Source organism: Catharus ustulatus, chromosome W (genome assembly GCF_009819885.2).
Source record: "Catharus ustulatus isolate bCatUst1 chromosome W, bCatUst1.pri.v2, whole genome shotgun sequence".
Classification (NCBI taxonomy): domain Eukaryota; kingdom Metazoa; phylum Chordata; class Aves; order Passeriformes; family Turdidae; genus Catharus; species Catharus ustulatus.
This window is the reverse complement of record NC_046261.2, coordinates 12,005,050-12,027,948: the sequence shown is the minus strand read 5'-3', so window position 1 is coordinate 12,027,948 and position 22,899 is coordinate 12,005,050. Positions and strand designations below refer to the sequence as shown.

Genomic DNA, 22,899 nt, shown 5'->3' with positions numbered 1-22,899 from the left:
TCTGGGGTCGGTTCCCTGGGAGAAATCAGCTCTCTCTCCCCCTTCAATAAATTGAAAAGGGGCTCTAGGTCCTCATTAGTGAGGCCTAGCCAGGGCCTAACCCAATTCAAAGACCCACACAAGGAATGGAGATCTGCTAAGGTCTTTGGGTTACAATTAATGTCCAATTTCTGAGGAACAATGGTCCTTGCAGTGATTTCCAGGCCCAGGTACTTCCAAGGTGGCATCCTTTGGACTTTATCCTCCTGCAATTGAAATCCAGCAGAGGTTAAAACCTTAACCACTAGGTCAAGCGTGTGTTGGAGTATAGAGTCATCGGGGGCACACACAAGCAAGTCATCTACATAATGTAGGATGATAGCTTCCTTTCTCTGAGCACGCACTGGGGACAGCAATGAGGCCACGTACCACTGGCATATGAAAGGACTACACTTCATCCCTTGAGGGAGCACCTTCCAGTGGTAGCGCTTCATTGGGGCTTCTCTGTTGACGGTAGGAACAGAGAAGGCAAACCGTGGAGCATCTGCTGGGTGTAAAGGGATTTGAAAGAAACAGTCCTTAATATCTAAAACTGCCAATTTCCAATTTTGAGGGAGCATCGTTGGAGAGGGCATCCCTGGTTGAAGTGATCCCATGTCTGCTATAATTTTGTTTATTTCCTGGAGATCATGTAACAATCTCCATTTGTCCTTCCCTGGTTTCTTAATTACAAATACCGGGGAATTCCAAGGACTTGTAGTTTCTTCTATGTGTCCTTTTGCCAATTGTTCTGCTACAAACTCCTCCAGCGCCTTGAGTTTTTCTTTACTCATCGACCACTGAGCTGTCCAGATTGGAGAATCATCTAACCATGTCAATTTGTGGGCAGGGCGCTCCTCAGTGGCCGCCGTTAAAAATCCTGAGAACTTTTGGGGATTACCATTTTCATTCCCCACTGAGACATGGTATCTCTTCCTCACAGGGGGCACTTATAGTCTGTAACAAACGGATGGACACTAGCTTTTTTTCCATCCGGCCCCTCAATTTGCACGATGCTTTTTGATATTTTTGCCAATTTGATTCCTCCTATACCTTGGATTTTGCCTGCTACGGGTTGTAATTCCCATTGTGACGGCCACATCCTTTCGGGTATGATCGTCACATCTGCCCCTGTGTCCAGCACCCCCTCCACATGGAGATGGTCTGAACCATGGGTCAGATTGCATGCCAGAGAGGGTTTTTCCTCACCCACCACCTCTGCCCAATAGACTTCAGGTGATTTTCCTTCTACTGTGATTTCCTTTGGAACAGGGATGGCCTGGGCGAGGATTTGCCCCTCGTTCAGGTAATAAGGTGGTTGTGAGCAGCGTGCTAAGAGAACGAAACTTGAGACATTTTCCTTCTTGGATAATGGAAGTAATTCCATCTCCAAGGGTGTGTGTGCTGTGTCCCCCATAACTAAATACTCACAGCGCAGTTCCAAATGCAACAGCGTCAGGTCCAGTGAAGTGCTAGTCAGGTCCACTGTAATTGCTGTCCACTCTGTTGACATAAAATAAACACCTTTAGTGGTCTTAAGATTGAGATGACCAAAAGGTGTCCAACCCTTGCCAATTGAATATTTAACATTAATGCTATCATTAACCCCCACACCATTTGTCCCGTCCTCCTCCTTATTTTTAAAGAGAGAGGTTTTTTCCCGTGTGGAACCCGCAGTATTTATATCTTTGCGCGTGATGATATTTATGGCGGGTACGCGCTGTACACCTAGTTTTTTTGTTTGTTGGTCTTCTTCTGTTTCTGGTTGTGTGGGCAGTCCCTTGCATAGTGTCCTGTTTTCTTGCACTGGAAGCAGGTGATATGCTGCAGCTGTTGTGGTGGTACCGGTTGCTTCCTTGGTCCTGGTGTCATAGCTGCTGCAGATCTTGATTGTGCTGGTCCTGGATTTCTCTCTGGTGCACTGAACAGTTCTGCTTTTCTGGTGCAGGCTTCTATCATCTGTGCTAAGCTGGGTGGTGGGTCGAGGGGAAGACTAAGTATGACCCTGCGACATGATTCATTAGCGTTTTTCTGAGCCATCTCCTTTAATATCTCTGCCTGCACCTTTGGGTCCGAGACTTGTCTCTCCACCTGTGCAGGGAGGCGATCCAGAAACTGCAAGAAACTTTCTGAAGGAAACTGTTTAATATTAACATAACTACCTGTAACTTCAGCAGTAGGTAATTGATGGAAAGCTTTTTCTGCTACTAGAGAGATCTTATCCAAAACAAATTTAGTTAATAAGCGTGCCTGTTTCTCAGGGATTTCATACTCTCCTTCACCTATAAGGTGTTCCTGTGTAATATCATTATTATCCTCATCTTTTGCACTGTCTGGGCTTTGTTGAAGTTCCTGCAAAAGCACTCTTAAAGATCTTTTCCAAATGCTTTCCCACAATTCGAATTCCGAAGCTGAAAGTAAACATCTGAATAAATCCTTAATATCATTGGGTACCATCTCATTAGAACTAAATGTTGCTCTTAAAAATCCTTTAAACATTTCACTGTGTCTGCCAAATTCTCTTTGAACCTTACAAATTTCCTTTTTATCTTGGTATGTTAGTGGTTGATATGTTCTCCTGCCATTTCTCCTACCCATATAAATGACAGGAGCCACAGACGGTATCTGGGTTTCCAGATCCAGGGTTTTAGGGATGGGCTCTACTCCTCCCTCTGCTCTGGGCTGTGTTATCTGTGTATTCTGTCCCTTTGCAGAGACAGTGTCCTGAGGTGTGGGCGCAGAGGGCCTTATCTCATAGGGAGGTCCCATAGAACCTGTATTCCCACCCCCACTCCCATCTGTGCTAGCCTGATAGCTTGGGGGAAGGGATGGCGAAACCTGAATAGAGTGAGAATTGCCCTGAATACCCAGGGGCAAGGATGAGTTTGGGGAGGGGTTTGAGGGTGTTAGCAAGGGAGAAGGAGTATTATGGGAAGAAGAAGAGTTTAATGCCATGTGGCTGGAACCATATTGGGTTTTGCTTTCAACCTCAGTAGTAAATGACACGTGGCTGTTAGCCTGAGTTAGAGAGACAGAGGAGTCAGATTTCTTAGGTCAAGAGGGAATATCACATGCAGAGGGACAGATACAAGAACTGGTTGACTCTGAATCAGCTTGCTGTGGCTGACTGTTATTTTCTGTTTGAAGTAACAATTTTCTAATTTGCAAAAATATTGGGATGAACATTAAGGCTTTTTTATCCCCATTTTCGACTTTTAAAGTTAATAAATCTCCAATTTCATTCCAAAATAAAACCGAATTCATATCTTCCAAATTAAGATCAGATCTTTCTATAGACAGCCACTTAGCAAAGCGTTCTAGTTTTCTGTTAGTAATATGCACATTTGCAATCTTTAAAAGTTCTCTAATTTGTGAAGCCACGCTCTTTTTCAAATTAGAATGTCGGGAGCCCATATTTCCACAGCAAGTTACTCTAATATCTCACTACAATGCACAGTTAAAACACAGTAAGAGAAGGTAACTAGCTGCCAGCAAAGCTAGCACCTCCCCCCACAGAGACTGTCTGGCTGCAGCAAAAACTGCGCCTCTCTTTGAAATCAGCTGTCTGGCGTGATACTGTACACACGGCAGAAACTGTTTCAAGGCTTCCTTCGCCACCCCCACCAGCGTCTCCAGCTGCATACAGCTCCAAAACCCCCAGGGAGGACGCTGTGCAACCCAGCTCCCGGCACCTCGATGCTACAGAGAAAGCACCTCAAAATCCCCCTCCCCACGGAGGAAAATTTATACTTAGCAATCTGTGCGAAGTGCCAAGGAGCTGAAAAACTGTACTTTGTAATCTGTTCCGAAATCTGCCCACCCTTGGGCTGGATGAGTTGTAGATTCCCCCCCTGTAAGCTAGACCTGCTAGAAAGCAAGTTTCGCCCACAGGGCAGTTGACTTCCCGTCGGCTTCCTAACCCTTCTAAGGGTCACAGCCTCTCACGTGGGTTTTAATTTAAAAAGCACCACGGACCGGGCGCCAACTGAAACAGCACTCTGGGGGCCTCGCACTGCACCTCAAATATCCTGCAGAGCTGGCCTGGAGTGCTGTTTCATGTAGAACATAAGAGATATTAGAGGCTCTTTATCCCAGGGTTGATATTCTGTTTTATTCTTAGGCTTCCATGTGGTCAGAGCGGGAGAGCAGGATAAAAGAGGAAGTTTCAGTGCAGGGCTCAGGTTTTTAAGGGTCAGGAAAGGGGAGGGGTCAGCCTTGGCTTCAGGCCAATCCCATCGCAGGGGTCAGTCCATTGGTCTTGCAGGGGTTACAGGGTTAAAGGGACATACCATTTTTAAAGCAGTAGGGTATTGGGTTACAACAGTCATCTCTCTCTTTGTGCCAATTGTTTCTGTCATCAGTTTTGTCTTGTCACTTCTCTGTTTCTGCATCTGTATTTTTTTTTTTTTTAATGGTTGTTTTTCTGTACGTGTCCCCCTCCTCCCCTTCTGTCATCATAACTCTGAGATCCTCTGGTCTCATCTTGGGCTCTGCTATGCTGTGTTCTTCTGACTGTCTGGTTTTAAAAATGTTGCCCTGTTGACTCAGTGTTAAGTGGAAAATGAACATACAGGAAGGGAAGAGGTTGCCTTGGTGGCTGCTGACATTAAAGTTGCTTATAACTTAAGGCACTTATAGTCCTAATCTCTTCAGAGAATTAGCCAGAACCAAGAATGAGAGAATGAGGCTAAGGATGTGAACATTTATAGAAGTGAGCTTGTAGGTGACTGTAAGAAAACCTTGTAGTACTATGCAACTAACTTGTTTCCCTAAACCAGGAAAGGCATTTTATGTTATTTTTCAACTTAAAGCATGCAGTAAAGAATCAGATCAAAATTTGTTCCCCTATGTGCCATTCCCACAGATGCTGTTCAGCATCCTGTTCTGGACTTTGTTCTCCATAGGCAGCAATGACAGTGCTGCAGTCTTCTATTAACTCATTTGGAATAAGGCTTTGGGAGCAAGTCCTTTAAAATTCTAAAAGAGCAGTAACAAATTTAAACATTTACTGCACAGTGTAGCAACTTTGACTAAAGCAAATATAGTTCAGACCCAGAAGCATAGTAGCAACATCAGTAACTTTCTAACTGGCTGCAAATCTTTTTTTTTTTTTTTCCCCTCCAAACCAGCAAGACAGAGCAAGAGCAAGATGCTTGTAATAGCAGTCCCTGGATAACCTATCAAATTTGATTAGCTGCAAGATGCTATTTTAACTAAAAGTTTTTTGGAAAGGTGATGAAATGTGGCCACCAGCCTGTTCTGGTGTTACTGTGTGCAGTGTTTAACAATTCTGACAGTGCCTTCTGCAGTAATGATATCTTAATAAGTGCACACTCACATAGTGCATCAGGATGAGCTAGTGTGATATAAACTCAAATGCTACCTGAATCTACAGTGTGACTGTCTCTCTGTATGAGGTTACAACCTCCGGTGCTTTTGACGCACCCTTTGTGTCAGGTTATCTCCAAATGATTAAAGCAGCTAATAGTTGTTAAAAAGGCTATTTATTATAAAAATGCATCGGTCTTCAAAGGCACAGTCATAGACATTAATGTCCATGCTAAGTTTTAGCATAAAGTCCCAAATAGAAGCAGGAGCCATCCCCGGGGGTCCCAGCGAGGGCTGGTGTTGCTGCTGGAGCTCCTATCTTCTTCTCGGGTGTTGAAGACGCTGGCAGGCAAAGCAATAGCAAGCAAAATAGAAAGCAATGGCAAAGCGATGGCAAAAAGCACTAACTCTCCCTAATACGTAATCTTATATAGGATTTTTCTAACAAGCTAACAAGTAAACTCGGACCACTACCTCTTAACCTATTGGAATTCTAATTTCTTAACATGTTAAAATACGTATAAACCACGTATATAATCTATCTTGTTCTATTTGAAAAATGTGAGCAATATTCTCACTGGAGCTCTATTTTGTCTAAGCATGGTCTCCCAACGAACTTCTGGAACCTCTACTAAAAACATAAGTACAGTAATTTCACGACTATAAGGCCCACCCTTTTGACTAAAATTTCCCTCGAACCCGGAAATGCGCCTTATAGTCCGGTGCGCCTTATCTGATGTACAAAGTTGCAACATTTGCCACCCCGGAAGTGCGAACCCGCAACAGTCCCCAGCTGAGTAAAGCCCGCCCGGCGGCGGCATCAGACCAGCACCGGGTTGGGGCGAACCTGGCGGCATTGGGGCAGTGGCCGCATGGGGGGGGGAGAAAAGCGCGGCGGCACAGCCCGGGTGGGGGGTCAAAGCCACCGGCATCGGGGAGGTGGCCCCACGGGGCAGGCCCGCCAGAATCGGGACGGCCGCCGCGCGGGGGCGGGGAAAGCCGCCGACATTGGGGCAGCGACGGCACGGGGCAAACCTGCCAGCATCAGGGCAATGGTGGCGCGGGACGAGCCTGCCGGCAACGGGTCACCCGGAGCGCCAGGGGACTCCCGGAGAAGCGGGACCCCGGGGATACTGCACGGAGCGGCAGCGGACATAGCCCGGGCCTGGGGACGCTTCACGGAGTGGCAGCGGGCATAACCTGACCCCAGGGACGCTGCACGAAGTGGCGGCGGACATAGCCCAGCCCCGCCGGGTACAGGCGGGCCCGGGGGCCAATGGCTGCCGGGTTGAGGCAGGGCCTCGACCAGCAACCACGCGGGGCGAGCTGTGGGAGGAGCCTGGCTGCAAAAAATAAGTGCACCTTATAGTCCAGTGTGCCTTATATGATCTACAAAGTTGCGAAATTTACCAACTCCCAGGGGGCGCGCCTTATAGTCCGGTGCGCCTTATGGTCGTGAAATTACTGTACATTTGTTAACCTTTACTAAAACTTGTTCTTCTACTCTGGCATCTGGACCTTTTACTTACTAAAAGCACTGCAGCTCACCCTAAAACTTACTGACTTACTTACTTACTTATCCTAAAACTTAAACTTACACCTAATCTTATACCTAAACTTATGCTTATTCTTCTACTTAAACTCCCATTGTGTGTGTGGGTGGCTTGACATGTTTCAATCCATCCAAAGGGTTTAATTCAATCCCAGCACTGTGGCCTCTGCCTGAGGGGTTCAGGCAGGCTCTTGTCTCACTAACTCCAACATCTCTGGAAATGGTGCATTTCATGATTAGTTTGTTATTGATGTGCCTTAGCTAGTTCTGTAGTTAAAATAAGGTGTTGCATATGACAGAGGAACAATTTTTCCCACTGTACCTTAAACATAATGCAGGTCTCTGGCCTGCACTAGGATTTTACTACAAGATTACCAACAAAAGCAAGATACTTATTGTTTATGTGAGATATTTTGACACTGAGGATGCATCCAAGGCTTTATGCAACTCCAGATTGATATAGTACTGAAAACCACCCTGGATGCTAGATGTGCACATCTTTAACTTTGCAGGATTTTTATGCATTGCTACTAGTGTCCCTGGAGTAAATTGATTTTGTCATGGTAACTTAATGTTCTGTTGCCTAAGATCAGTGTGTGAGAGATGGTAAACTTAAAATGTCCTTGCAATGGCCTACTGGAGAGGAGTTATAAATTACCATTCTAAAAATTATCTCTGAATTTTCTTTTCCATGTCCTTTATGTAGGTACAGTCTGGAGTAAGCTGCTTCTGGTAAATGAGGTAGATAGCATAAACCCTATTGCCTATAGATAACTGGTTCTGCATTGAAAAATCTTCCTTGTCAATTGAGTTGCCAAAGTGAGTAGGTTGCTTTCATAAAAAATTTAAATCCTTTAGAAAAGTAGCACTTGCTTTTCAGTCTGAGGTAATAACTAGAAGACAAACTTGGAGAAATTAAAGAAAGTGTGTAGAGGCCTTCTCCCAAGTTCAACTCTGCTATAATAGTAGTGAATGATGGGCAACCACAGTACATGCTTGCAGACAGTGCCTCACAGTCTCCAATGACATACAGAAGACCAGTGAGGTACATGGAGTCTGTATGATTTCACGTGTGACCTGGCTTTTTTGATAATAACAAATCAAGTTGAGATTCTAATTGCTACTCTCATACAGAGGAACTAGCAATGTAGCAGCTTGTCTGACAGTGTGATCTGTGTCTGAAAGGTGCAGCCTATTTCATGTATAGGTAGTATTCAAGGTATTCAATGCTGTAGCCTGCAGTCTGGTCTCTCCCTCTGTGGCACTGGGACTAATAAAGCCCATTCATCTCTAGTGGTTGACATGGAATTATTGGCGATGGAGAGGCAGAGACCATTCTGAGTTGTGATCAGAATTTGAATTTACTGTGAGCTACATATGCTTATATACCATTCTAGGAAGGCTAGTAATTCTTTACTACATTTTTGGGTTAAACATCACACAAGCAAACTTATACATTTTGCAGCATTTCTACATGATTCAGTCTTCTTCCCTGTCATCAGTCTTGATCCAATCTTCTTGCAATCTTCAAAGCTCTGTTTGTTCTTGCCAAGGCATCTTGGTTATCAAACTACTTATGCTAATTAAATCCACAGTACTTTCTGTCTTAGTTCCCATATGCAACTGTACTGGGTAGTCTTGGGGCTTTGCCCTTAACATCCTTTCTGAGGTGGCAGACTCAGCACTGTTTCACCAAATTTTTCTGCCTTTGAAACTGCAATGTTTTGTTTGCTTTTGAGAAGCAGTTACTGGCTAGCGCTAAAACCAGTTCACTGGCTTTAGTCAACTGGTTTTGGACATAATGCCAATGTTGACAGAGATGGTGAATGATACTTTTGTGTACAAGGTACACCTGGAGTTGCCCAGCATAACTCGCTTGCCCATGGCTCAGCATCTGCTCACTGTTTCGCAGTCTGGTTGCACCCAGGTAATCTTCATACAACTTTGGCTTTAACTGTGTGTTGAAATTCCATTAGCCAATATGGTTGGTTCACCTATTGATTTCAACAAAATGTTGAAAGGGAGTTGAGCACAGCAAAAGGCACTTTCCTAAAGTACTTGAAACTGACTCTTCCTGCCCCCAGATGTGTCAACAGCTATCAGGAAGAATAGCTAAGATGTCTGTATAATCCTTACCTTATGACACCCTTTAAGGTAGCATTTGCAGTTAGAATCTGCAATGGAAACAGTGAGGCTAAGAGTAAGATCTTGATAGGGGAATGATGGATGTGAATGTTAGATCTGCTCCACATTGTGCTTTGAGTGCTGTCTGCTGCTGGTGGGGTGTACCAGTGTAGTGGGTCTAGCACTGACCAAATGCCAGTGCACCCACTAGAATTATTTACTCATTTTCTGCTGTGAGATAAGGATTAGGAGGAGAGCAAACTAGGCTCAAAACTTCAAAGGGTATAAGGAAAACTTTATTAACGGAACTAAAAGAAAAATAATAAGAAATCAGAATAAACCTTCAGAACACTTCTCCCAACTCCTCTTTCATTTCCCACTGACAATGTAAAGAGACAAAATTTGGTATTTTCAGTCAGTTTACTGTCGCTATCATGCTAGGAAAGGCGAATAACAGCAGCACACTTTTTCTTGGGCAAAAGAAGCATTTTATTAGAAAACCTGACCTATATTTATAGGACAGTCCGCGAAACTCAGACAGGACAGTAGCTTATTGGACAATAGGAGAAACAACCCATGACACGTACATCACGTACTGTCCCACGGTCGGTCGACACCAGGTGCTAATCTATGTTATTAATTCTTTTCTACTTCTGATAAAACTATCTTCCTGGGAAAGGATCCTGGGCGGAGCTGAGAATGCTCACAGCCTGGGAAAGATTCTGAGCTAGAGCTAAGCAAAGCCTGGAAAAAATCCTGGTTGGAATTTTCCTAGGCCTCTAGCAGTGTCCACAGTTTACCACTTCTAAAATAATCTTTCTTCAGTTTACTTAGGGAGAGGAGTCTTTCCTGCCATGCCATGGAGACTTTTCTACAAGAAACTGTTCTCTTGTGGTTTTAATTTTCACGAATAGCAGCCACCAGGAAATCCGCAATTGTGAGGTCCCTCCCATGGTTTGGTAGTCTTCCCACAACTACCACCATGGATCATTTCAGCTTATTGGGGTGCAATTTTAAGAATGAGCTGTTCTAGTACAGAAACAAAAGTTCTCTTATTTCTGGGAACAGAGGTTTTCTTCTCCCATCCCTGGGGCCAGGTTTCACATCTCTTATACCTGTCTGTTCAAGCTTCTCATTAGGTCACAACTACTTCAACATCTGCTTGCTTCAACATGGGTGCCTCTGCTCATAGCTGTGGTTAGAACACTACATCCCCCCCAATGCATTCCATGAGTTACAGGGAAAAGAAGTCTAGTGTATCAATTATATCTTCCCCATAGCCTTACAAGAGAATTTCAGCCCAAGACTAAGACATCTCCTCATTCTCCTCCCATCTGGGATTTGACTCCTTCACTGATCTTGGTGTCTCCATGTTTTCTTTACGTGTCTTGCCTTTTTCCTTTTTCTCTCACTCGAGAGAGGATTGATGTCTGCAAGTTTCATCCGTGCACTGAGAGTCAATATCTCGCTGGGGCCTGCAGATGGTCATGTGATCTCTGCTGGGTGGCAGCCACTCTGGCTGCATGGCTGTTTTCTGACCCCTGCCGCATTCAATTCCAGCCACAGGGCTGCTTTTTGAGCGGGGCTACAGAGCTGACTCTGCTCTTAGCTGCATGATTTTTCTACGGCCCCAGCAGGATGGCTTGACAACTCATGACTAGAGTGGACCCCAGTTCGGCTCCACCCAAAGCCGAGCAGAACCAACCTGACCTGCCAACCCTGATTGGAACTTGACAGTGGCAGAATCTCAGCCGAACCACGCCATGGGCTAACCTGACTGTGCGATGGAGCGAACCTGGCCCAGCCAGCGCTGCAGTAGAGCAGGGCCCAACCCGGCCCCACCAGGCCGTGCAGTGGAGCGGGGCCCGGCTAGTCTCCAGTTACTTGTTCAAAGACCAGAAACAAGACAGGTTTCCCTGGGGTTTGTTCGTTTTTAAATGTGATTTCACAGAGGCATGTTCAGCTTTCTTAAGTGATTTAACAGAGTGTCAATATTCAAAACTAGCCAGCTGATTGGTTCTGTCAAGTCTGAAGGAAGCTGCCAATGTCCTTACAGGGAATTGCTTTTGTAGTTCATGAATTTTTTGCCTTAAGTAACAACCAAACTATGTTAACCCCCAACAACCAACTTCATATTTTTGAAGAATGGCTGTTGGGCATTTCATATAGCTGGAGGGCTTCAGAAACAAAGGACAACTGATTCTTTGTTATGTATAATGCCACAAGGAGGACTTTAAAAATAATTTATTTGAAGAATTATCCTGTGGTGTCTTAAGAATGATATTGTGATGTATTTCTAATCTAGCAAAAGAACCAATTATGTTACTGAACACACCATGAGCATCCTGGATCAGCTCTTTCTCAGGACAGGCTGGCTCTGTTAAAAGCTGGCTAGGCTCTTCTGTATTTAACATCTTAACCATGTAGGATTTGCATCCAAATTTTAAGTTGCTAATAATATTCTGTGGGCAGTAAATGAGGCTTCTTGTTAGCATTGTTTTCTTGTGTGTATCCAAAAATATCTTCCTAATGGTACCATTTGTTGTATACCTGTATTGTGCATTATCCAGTGTGTCTACACAAGTGCCATGCTGACTGACTGCATACCCAGTATGATAGTATCCCTTTTTAGAGCAGCAAGGATTAAAATGAAGAGGATAAGTGTGGTATTTCCAGTAGGAAGGGCTAGTCTTAATGCTAGGAGAGGCAGAGTGTGCTCTGTAGTGCTGGGAAAGAGCAGTCCCTGAGTACTGTGATCTGGAAAACTGCTTTTCTGATCAACCTGTCTGTTTCTTGGCTCTGTTTTGTCCTTTCTTCATTTTGCCAGTTAGATTGTCAGACCCTGGGCTAAGTTGTCTGCTTAATCAAGTCTCAGAGATATAAAATATTTTTTCTTATCTGTCTTGGGAACAGGATAAACAACAAGTGTCTGCAACATGTCCCTTAATCTAGAGATAAGACAGTGTAGAACTGCATAGGCTTATGCTGTACTACATGTTGTTAAAGCTGTTTTAAAATGTTTTTCAGGTTCTAAATGGCTTCTAAGAAGTTGGGATCTGAGTCTCATGGTAAGTGAAATTTGGTATCCCTGTCTCTTCAATAGGGTGAATCCTACTATTGCTGCTGACTCATGTGCCAGCCTAGACAGTCCATAGAGACTAATCTGTTTAGCCTCCAAGTAGTTGTTTTTTTTAGAATTTAAGTACCTTGCCTTCCTTCTTGCATAGATAATTGCTGATGTCATGCCTGTTCTCTGGTTAAAGTGAAATTCAGCCTGTGACTGTTTCCTACTTGTTCATGACAGAATAATACCTTACCCTTCCCCCTTCAAAATCAAAGCTGAACTGCAGTTTTGACACTGATTTGATGTTTGCTGAAATGGACACTAGATTTGTAGCTCCTTTCTATGGAAGTGACATGAACAGCTGGATTGAAAGTGAAGTATTTAATATATCATAGAACTATAGTTGCTTTTTGCTCAGCAGTGAATTTTTTTCCTAAATTGGACTACTCTGGTTCAGCAACCGAGTGAAGATAATATCTTCTACATTTGAGATGCATAGTGTCATGTAGATGACTGGTATAATAAAAATTATTTGCCTGTATATGTGCTTATCGCTTAAGGATTAATATTTCTGTGGAATATTAAAGTCCAGTTTATTGTATGTCATGTATCTTCTTCAAATCAACAATCATTCAATGCAGTACTGGGAAGTTCAAGTGAAATTTCTAAGATAATTTTTCATGCTATAAAAACTTCTACTTTTAGAAACTCAGCATTGATCTTCCTGGATAATCTTTCTGATAAGAGGCTCCTGGGGAATTGTCCTGGTTTGAAAGACAGGTGTCTGCTAGGGAAAGCAGAGCCCCCCCTCCCCCCTGAAATGGAGAAAGTAAATCCTCTCCCTCTGAATTAGTATAATTTTAAAATTAAAGGACTCTCAGTCAAAGATATGGGGATAGGAATAACAGTTCTTCACTAGTACCTATAACGAGGCAAACAAAACAACAACTATGGAATTAATAACAAACAGAACAGGAAACCAGTAACAGTCCTCTCGGCTGCAGGCACTTTTACCTTTGGTGCAGTTACCTTCACAGCTGGCAGGGAACACTGGCAGGCTCCCGGTGGACAGGGAAGGTGCGATGATCCCTGTGCGGCTGCAGGGGTGCTGGAGTGATGGTGACTGTGTCCGAGACGGGAAGGGATGGAGGACAGAGGCTTTGCTCACGAACCCTGGGGCAGTGTCGGTCCCGGTGCTCCAACAGGATGCTTGGAAACAGCAAGTTGAAAGTGGGAGGGTGTCCTAGCAGGCCCAGGGTGTGGGGTCCAACAGCAGAAGAGGCAGCTCCTGGCATTGGGATGGCAGGGGGTAGCAGCGACCTGCCTCCTCCAAAGCCAAGAGCAAGTGAGAGACAGCAACTGCCCCCCACCCTCCTTTTACCTGCTTCTAATCTCACGGTGTCCCCCAACCCCCCCCCCAGAGAGAAACTCCCAAAAAAAAAGGGAGGTTCCCCCTCTCAAGGACCTAACCATCAGTGCTTCTTAGCATGTCAATGGGAAAAAATGCCACAGGAAAAGAGGAAAGAAAAAACCAACCCTCAACATTATTCACCCTGAATTTTTCCCCATACCAATATGTTACATCAAATTTAAACCTTTAAATTATATACATACATACAGCACCTTAATTATATACATATATAAATGCAGATACAGATACACAGTGTCATGGGTAGTTTACCCTAAAACAAGGTCTCCTTGAGGTATGAATCATTTCTCTCTCAATCTTTTGCATCACCCACCAGATGCAACCTGGTCCCTGAGCGAAAACCACCCTAAGGACAGGATTGTCTTTCCTGGAGGCAGAATTCACCCAAACAGGTTTTCCTAGCATACCTCTCATGTGTACCACTGGAACCTTATCTCCGTCTGGTGTTCCCAACGGCTCAGAATAGGTAGGGCTTCCTCGGTTAGTGGAACCTTGGGTATTCACTAACCATGTGGCCTTTGATAGATTACTCTCCCAGTTCTTGAAAGTCCCCCCACCCAGTGCCTTCAAGGTGGTTTTAAGCAGACCATTGCACCGTTCAACTTTCCCAGCCGCTGGTGCATGGTAGGGGATATGTTGCACCCAGTCAATGCTGTATTCTCTAGCCCAGGTGTTTATTAGGTTATTCTGAAAATTAGTCCCATTGTCTGACTCAGTTCTCTCAGGGGTACTATGCCTCCAAAGGACTTGTTTTTCAAGGCCCAAGATGGTGTTCCGAGCAGTTGCGTGAGGCACTGGGTAGGTCTCCAACCATCCAGTTGTGACTTCTACCATGGTGAGAACGTAGCACTTACCTTGGCGGGTTTGAGGCAGTGTGATACAGACAATCTGCCAGGCCTCCCCGTACTTATATTTGGACCACCGCCCCCCATACCGGAGGGGCTTCACCCGTTTGGCTTGCTTGATGGCAGCACACGTCTCACAGTCATGGATAACCTGAGAAATACTGTCCATGGTTAAATCCACCCCTTGGTCTCATGCCCACTTATAGCTGGCATCTCTGCCCTGATGACCTGAGGCATCATGGACCCATCGAACTAGGAACAATTCTCCCTTGTGTTGCCAATCTAAGTCTATCTGTGATATCTCTATCTTTGCAGCCTGATCTACCTGCTCGTTGTGTCGGTGCTCCTCATTAGCCCGACTCTTGGGGACATGGTCATCCACATGACGAACTTTCACAGGTAGCTTCTCTACTCAGGTGGCAATGTCTTTCCACTCATCAGTAGCCCAGATTGGTTTTCCCCTTACGTTGTCATTTAACCTTTTTCCACCTTTCCAGCCAAATCCACAGAGAATTGCTACCATCCATGAATCAGTGTAAAGGTAGAGCTTTGGCCACTTCTCTCTCTCAGCAATGTCCAGGGCTAGCTGAACAGCTTTGAGTTCAGTGAGTTGACTTGATCCCCCTTCTTTTGTAGCTTTAGTGACCGGTCTTGTGTGGCTCCATACAACTGTTTTCCACTTCTGGTTCATCCCCACAATGTGACAGGAACCGTCAGTTAAAAAAGTGTAACACGTTTCGTTAGGTGGCAGTTGGTTGTACGGTGGGGCTTCTTTAGCCGCGTCACTTATTCCTGCTCCTCTTCATCAATGAGAACAAAATTTTCAACTTCCGGCTGTAAGAGTGGTGGGAATTTGCACCAGTTAATTACTGGTTTGTCTCACTCTCTCCTGCCTTCACTCAGAAAAAGGATTAACAAATGCACAAAGGAAATGGATTTTCTCGTGTTTGGGTTTGGTTGTTTATTAAATCTTATCAAAAACTACAGAGCATTCAGCAATACTTCTAGCTAGCTGCTAGAAGCTAGGAAAATGGAGCAAGATCTAGCTGCTACAAAGTCTCTTAAAGCTAAACAGTCCAATAGAGAATTAGACCTATATTATTTATCCTTTTAACCCAATAACTAACTTCCCGTGACCCTCAGTGTGACACTGACTGACCAACCAGAAACTACTACCTGAAACCCATGAAGAAGTAGGAAGAAGAAGGACGATGAATACCGAAAGAGACACCACCCCAAATCCTCCATCTTGTCCCATACCTATTACTATACTATAAAACCTCAAATTTAAAACCCTTTACCATGTGAAACCACACACTTCTATTTCACTACACACCTGTGATTTTAACTTCATCACTTGTTGCATCTGGTTGTTGCTTGGGGTGATAGCAAGTAAAGTAGGCAGGACAGGCCTTTGCAGGGGTTTCACAGAGATGTTTATTGCAGTCACGCATGTGCAGAGTCCATGGTTCAGAGAACAAAGGCGAAAAGCTTTGAGAGGGTCCAGGTTACGTACATGGGATGATCAGGGCGGAGAAGAAGCATCAGAGACCAATTACCAGGGGACATGGGGGTGTCACAAGGGTGGGGTTAAGGCAAAGGGCCAACAGGGAAACAGGATGGGAGTGATTAAAGACTGAGAGACAGGGAGAAGGGCACAGGGCTGACCCAGGGAACAGAACAGGAGTTGCTTTGGCCAGATAGAACAGGATTGTTATCAAGAGAAGTCAGTGAGAGAGGCCTCTCATTTTCCCTAATTGGAATGCCTTTCAGAGTTTCCACAATCACTCAAATTTGAAAGCCTTCTCCAAGGTTTCAGTTCAAAAGAGTGTTCTCTAGAGGGTCAGTGCCAGAAAGCACAGAAAGCTCAAAAACCCCAGATTTCTGGGATCCATCATCTTGTCCTTGTTTGAACCATGAACACTGTGTTGACAGCTTTGTCAACCCTCTGGCAGATACACTGAAGTAGACAAGGTACCAGTACTATAATTGCTATGATGACAATCAGCACACACATGCCCATTTTCAAAAAATTTTTCCACAATGATGTGAGACTGAGACAATTAGAGAAATCATCCAACCATGATCCTTCTTCAACTCTGAGTTTGGAGATACCATCCTGCAAATCTTCTATACTTTTATATATAGATAGCGAATGGTCAGAAAGATTCATGCAACACATTCCAGCAAAATCTTTGCATCTGTGTCCATGCACTAACAGAAGAAAAATCAGTCACTGCTCTGTTTTGCAGAACTTCACATCTCTCTCCTTGAACATCAGCTTACAAATCACTTATTGCAAGAGAGATAGCACGAGATTGCTTACTTAACCAACAACCTAGTTGATCCAATTGCTTCAAGGCTGCCCCTGCAGTAGTGTGAAGCAGAAGAGTTGCTGCAAATCTTCTTCCAAAATTCCATGCTCAAAAGTTATCACAATCAGGTTTATATTCATCAATGAAACTCTTTTCTCTACATTTGTGTTCTTCTATCATTTTTACATGAGGTGTTAGCAAAGTAAGTCTCCCAATGCTACATGGACCACCTTTGACCTCTGATGGAATTGCAGGCCAAACTCTATCTCCACAAATGAGAAAGATCCCCCACGGTAACTGGAAAGGGATATGACTGGGTACAGTCTGCGAAACTGTGGTGAACTTGCACCAAGATGTCACATTTTTGTACACAACGTGATTTGGAGTGACATCTGTACATTTGTCTTTGTTTTGAGCTAGGAAAATTAAATATTATACAAATTCCATTTTCACTGAACCAAGAATTTCCAATTCTTGAGCTTCATAGGATGCCTGAGGAAGGAATTTGGTCCAAATACTCCATTCCCCAGTGGGATTTGCAATGAATCGAGAAAGATCTGGAGAGACATTTCTTGGAATTGGCCAATTGTCTACCGGTATACCTACCAAACAGGTTGAGAAAGGTTTTTCTGGACTTGAATTCATCATACAAATGGTGTCCAGGCCTGATGCATTTGCCAAGGTCATCCAAACATTGTCCTTCAGGTGACTCACGGGCAGGGTCGTGTTACCAAAAGCAAACAATGAAGTAATAAGGCACAAATATAATATTCGATTTAGTTTCATAATTTTTATTTTTCTTTTTTTATTTTGTTTCCATATCAAGGACAAGTGTGATATACTAAATTATTTCTTTTTCAAAAGCCTTACAGTTCGTATAAAATTCTGAATCGTAACATGATCCACACCGCCTTTTGGCAATAATTCTTTACAATATCAATGATTCCCACACTTTTTGTACCAGCACAAAAGCCAAAGTTCACAGCCTTTGCATGTGGGACAGAAGATGTTTATCTGAGACTGCAGTTCACATCTGCATACTCGTTTCTTTGCTTCCAGGGTCGCCTGCGTACATCTGCGGCCAGTAGGGTTTCATATTCTTCAAAGGAATCCACTTTGGACCAGCACCTGTGGAGACATAAAACCAAACCTTTTCCCTAGGTTATTAGTTGAAATGGGCCTTCAAATTTTCTCTAAAACTTAATTTTGGTTGCAAAAACCTGTGACCTGGAATGTGAACCGAACAAACACCTGGAAAATCTAACAATGCAAGGCAAGTTCTACTTACTTTAGTGGAGGTGTCTTGTCAAGGAGTTACACAAAGAGCTGAGAGGATTTTCTCTATTTTTTTATCTGCAGCTTCTAAAAGTTTTGCGAATTGTTCTCCCGAGGCATTGCTTGAATTGTTGCCATATGTTGAGGAGTACCTATCTTGCTGCATGCTTCTATCATTTGAGGCAGGGTTGGTTGTGGATTGGGCAAGGTACTAATTATACGTTTACATTCATCGTTGACATTTGCAAAAGCCAAACTTCGAAGCAGATGCAGATGTGCATTTTCATCACTGCATTGCTTTTCCACTGCTTGAGTTAGATGACCTAAAAAGAAGTGAATGATTCAGATACACCTTGCTTCACTTCTGTATAAATTCCTTCTGGAACTCCAGTAGGCTGGATCTGCATGATGGTGGTTTCAAGCTGCTTCTTTGATATCTTCGAGCACGTCTCGAGGCAGGGCTGCCGCTTGATCTACTGGTTTATCATTTGGCAGGATCTCCTGCCAATTGATCCAATGTGAGGTTTCTATGTAGACCTCTAGCATAAGACTCTATTAGTATTGTGACAGCTCTCTTCCATTTGACTTCCCACAACATGAACTGTGCATCTGTAAAAATTGTCATGGCAATGTGTCTACAATCAAAAGGTACCAAATTATAGTTACTGAAGGTGTCCTTTAATAGTTGCTTGAAATATGGAAAACCTAAACCACTCTCTTTCAATGCCTGTCTTAAGTCTTTAATTACATCATGTGTGAGAGGGATGTACATTTGGGATGTAGATTTCTTCTTCCATAAGTGACTGACTTAGTTGTGTTGATGTCATGTCGAAATCTCCTTCTTTCAATGCCTTTCTTCTGATCTCATCCCAATTTGTGAGCATGTCTCTTGAAGGTTTCTTTGTTTCCTTTTTTGGGATGGCCCCTGTTCCCGAAGGAAATGGGACTAATTCCCTGCTTGTATTCTTTGAATTATCTTTATTTTGTGTGTTTAGGTCCTAGAAAGATGCTCCCTCTTCTAGTTTCAAAACTGTATTCATGTCTTCATTCACTCTTCCTTCTGTGGAGTAACTTGTGTTTTGCATCTGCTGCCGTAAATTATAAGTATTTGTGAATGCAGTAATAGAAACTTCCAGAGGTGGCGCTGTAGCAGGACGTTTGACATCTTGTTGTTCACAAAATGGCGTTGGCAGAAATACGTATGCATTATTTACAGATGTGTACAGGGCACCGACATTTTTTCGTAGGGAAGTTGTGCGTATGCTTTCCACCATCTTGTTGTACGGACTGACACCACATGGCGTCGCCATCTAGTGACCTGTGCAGTGTCCCGGAGTTGGAATAAATAATCTCTGAGAAATTCCCTCAGGATTAGATTGTTATAGGTAATAAACGAATCGAGCTGAATTAAAAATATTAAAACAACAATTTTTATTTTTGCGACTGAAATTACGGTCTTGGGAAGCCACAAACAAAAAGGACAACACTGAGCCCGGGTTCGGTGCTGGGTGGAGACACACTTTGATCTGACCTCTATTGCATCAGATCCCCCTGTGTTTACAAATGCCCATTCTGGGCAGTCCGTTTTTATACAGTTTTTCTGGCCTGGGGCAAAAGTCTCTTTGCTTCTGCCATGGATTCTCATACTCATGTAGTTTCCTTTCTCCACCGTGGACTGGACAAAAACAGTTTCGGTGCAGTGGATGAATTTTGATGTGTGCAGATTTTGGTTTACTGGAACTGGGTATTGAAATGTAATTTTTCCCAGGGACAAGATTCTGGTTTACGGGAACCTGGATTGAAATGTACAGTAATTTCACGATTATGAACCGTACCATTTTGACTAAAATTTTGGTCACAACCCGGAAGTGCGGCTTACGCTCAGGAGCAGCCAATATATGAACAAAGTTCGGAAATTTCCCAACCCGGAAATGCGAGCCACGGGCCGAGTCAAGCTCGCGAATTGAGCATCTGCCAGTAAAACCCGCGATCGTGCAATTGTTACAAATTACAGTAATTTCGCGCTTATAAGCTGCACCATTTTGATTAAAGTGTTGGTCCGTACCCGGAAGTGCGGCTTGTATTCTAGAGCAGCTAATATATTAAAAAAAAGTTCAGAAATTTGCCAACTGGAAATGCGAGTATGCAGCAACCCCGAGCTGAGTCCAGCCCTCCCTGCCCCGAGCAGGGCCAGGGCTGCCCCCGGCAGCCACGGGGGAGTAGGGCTGGGGCTGGCGGGGGAGGCAGGAGCCATGCCGGGCCGGGGCAGCTCCGTGGCGGCAGCGGGGGGGCCGTGCTGGGCTGGGGCAGCTCCGTGGTGGCAGCGGGGGGGCCGTGCCGGGCTGGGGCAGCTCCGCGGCAGGGGAGGAGGAACCAAACCGGGCTGGGACAGTTCTGCGGCGGGGAAGGGGGAGCCATGCCGGGCCGAGGCATCTCTCCAGCGGTGGCGGGGGAAGCCGGGCTGAGCCCGCACGGCCCTGAACCAGTAAAAACCCCATGTTGCTGCGATTCTGTTACTAATTGGTAACTTTGTGAAAGTTGCACGGGGATCCTCGCTGCGAACGAAAGTGCGACTTACAATCCGGTGAGGCTTATATATGGAGGAAAAACGAAACATTGCCGACACCCCGGAAGTGCGGTTTATAATCAGGTGCGGCTTGTAATCGTGAAATTACTGTAGTTACTCTGTTGTGTGGCGGGGGAGTGGGCTCCTGCCAGCACTGCAGGGCAGCACCAGACCGGGGTGAGCCCAGTGGCACCGGTGCAGGCGGAGAGCCCAGTGGCCGGCCTCGTTGAGCAGCAGTGGCGCGGGGCAGCACAGGCCACCCCTGCCAAGCGTCATGGGGCAGCGCGGGCCACCCCTGCCGAGTGGCAGCGCCGGCCGGCCCTGAACTGAGCCAGTAAACCCCGCGATCGCGTGATTCTGTTACTAATTCGTTACTTTGTTGCGCGCGGATCCTCGCTGTGAACGAAAGTGCAGCTTATAATCTGGTGTGGCTTCTATATGAACGAAGAACGAAACGTTGCTGACACCCCGGAAGTGCGACTTACAATCAGGTGTGGCTTATAATCGTGAAATTACTGTAGTTTTTCTCGAGGACTCTGGCTATCCTGATGGACGATGCTTATCGTGCACTTATCGCTGGGTGTTTCCTGGACTGTCTTCAGAAGGAACCACCATTTTATATCACACAAATCCTAAGTTAACACAAATTACTACATAACATATTTCACAACATTATGGTATGTCGCTTTTTGGCAAAATGGAGGGTTGATCAACGCTTCTGAGATGTCTGAGTGGTGCCAGGAACTGGGAAAAATCTGTGCTGCAGTTGTTTGCTCTGTCTGCGATTGTGAGAAAGCTTGCAAAAAGGCTGGTGAAGGGTTAAATGTTCGTACAGCAGTTTTAGGTATTAGGGAACTGCTGTGTATATTTTCTGATTCTGTGTTTGCAAGCTCCAGTTCAAAATCTAAGCCCCTCCAGTTCTGTCTTTCCCTGCCTCTCCCCTGCCACTCTCTGCGGGCTGGCTGAAGGCAAAACTGTGCTTGCGTTATTTAAAATCTGCATCGGAATTGCTCTGAGCAGTGCGGACTGCCCTCCCGGCTCTGTCTTCGCTCCGTGCGGCACAGTGGCAGTCTCGGCCCCCCCCGCTGGGGTCTGGCTCGTTCCCTCTTGTCCGGGCAGCGATGGTGTCCCCTCACTTCTCTGCGCACCTCCGCTCCGACCGCGGTGGCTGTCAACACCACTCTGCTCAAAGTGGAAGGTGGTTGTGCCGATCTCAGCTCCCCAGTCTGTATCGGGGCTGATTTTCGCTCCCCGCTTTTCGCTCTCTGCTCTCCAAACTGCGTCCCTTACTCTGTGGGCGGTGGCACCGATGTAGGTGCTACTGGAACTCCTCCACCCATCCTGCTCGACCATGGTGCTGACGCTAGGACGGCAGCACCTGCTCCTTTCAGAAGTGCGGATGTTTGAAATGCTGACTGCTGCGCAGTTTGTCCTGAGCGGGGCTCGGCCGTCCCCAATTCAGGGGTTTTTCCCAAAGGTCCCAGAGATTTGGGGAGACCCCTCCTCTGTCAGGAGTCCCTCAGCAGGAGCCAAAAGCATTCTGTCCTTTGGTTGAGACTTTTTCTGTGTTTTTTTAGGTTTTGTCCCGACTGTCTCTGGATCGGGAGCGGGGAAGGACATTCCCTGCACTCCACCCACTCCCATTTCTCCTGTGGCTTGCATTTCAGGGATTTCTGTCATGGGGATCATCTCTTTGCTCTCTGTTTGCGGTTTGCATTTTCATGTTACAACTTCATATACCTCTCTGCAAGCAGAAAGTAACCTTGTAGCTGCTGGGCTCCCGAGCATTGCTGTGTTATAAAATCTGAGATTTAAAGTGTCACAGAGAAATGGATTAAACAGGTTTTTTGGGTCCTCATTCGGAAATTGCTCCTGGGCCCATTTTAAAACATCTTTCAATTGGTCTCTGGAGACTTTAATAGGATGGTGTTTTACCATGAGCTCTATTTGATCCATAATAACCTTTTGAGATCTGGACATTACGCTGAACATCTTATAGATTCCCCTGAAGATAACAAGTTAATCCTACTCTACTGGCAGTCAGTTTTGTCCTTGGGTCCCTCCTTTTCTGTGAATGACCAGCACCACGGGCTCCTGGTTCACCTCTCACCAGCGTCGAGGGTCACGGAGCTCAATTTCACCCCGGGGACTTTTCCAGCCTCCAGTTGGTTACGTTATCTTTTTCTCTTCAGGGAGGTTCTGACTCTGAGACTTAACAGGTGTCTTCGTTCCTCGCAACGTGGGCACCACTGTAAGAGTGGTGAGAGTTGTTTGCACCACTTAATTAGTGGTTTGTCTCACTCTCTCCTGCCTTCACTCAGAAAAAGGATTAACAAATGCACAAAGGAAATGGATTTTCTCATGTTTGGACTTGGTTGTTTAT

At 45.0% G+C, this 22,899-nt stretch overlaps 1 protein-coding gene across 1 annotated transcript in view; it reads left to right on the top strand.

Moving 5' to 3' along the window:
- The window catches only part of LOC117005023 (ubiquitin-associated protein 1-like), a 111,147-nt gene that overhangs the window by 24,281 nt on the left and 63,967 nt on the right, over positions 1–22,899 (top strand). Inside the window, exon 2 of the mRNA XM_033076243.1 lies at positions 12,050–12,090. Within this exon, the coding sequence (XP_032932134.1) occupies positions 12,057–12,090 (34 nt within the window). The 5' untranslated portion in view covers positions 12,050–12,056. The remainder of the gene's footprint in view (positions 1–12,049; positions 12,091–22,899) is intronic.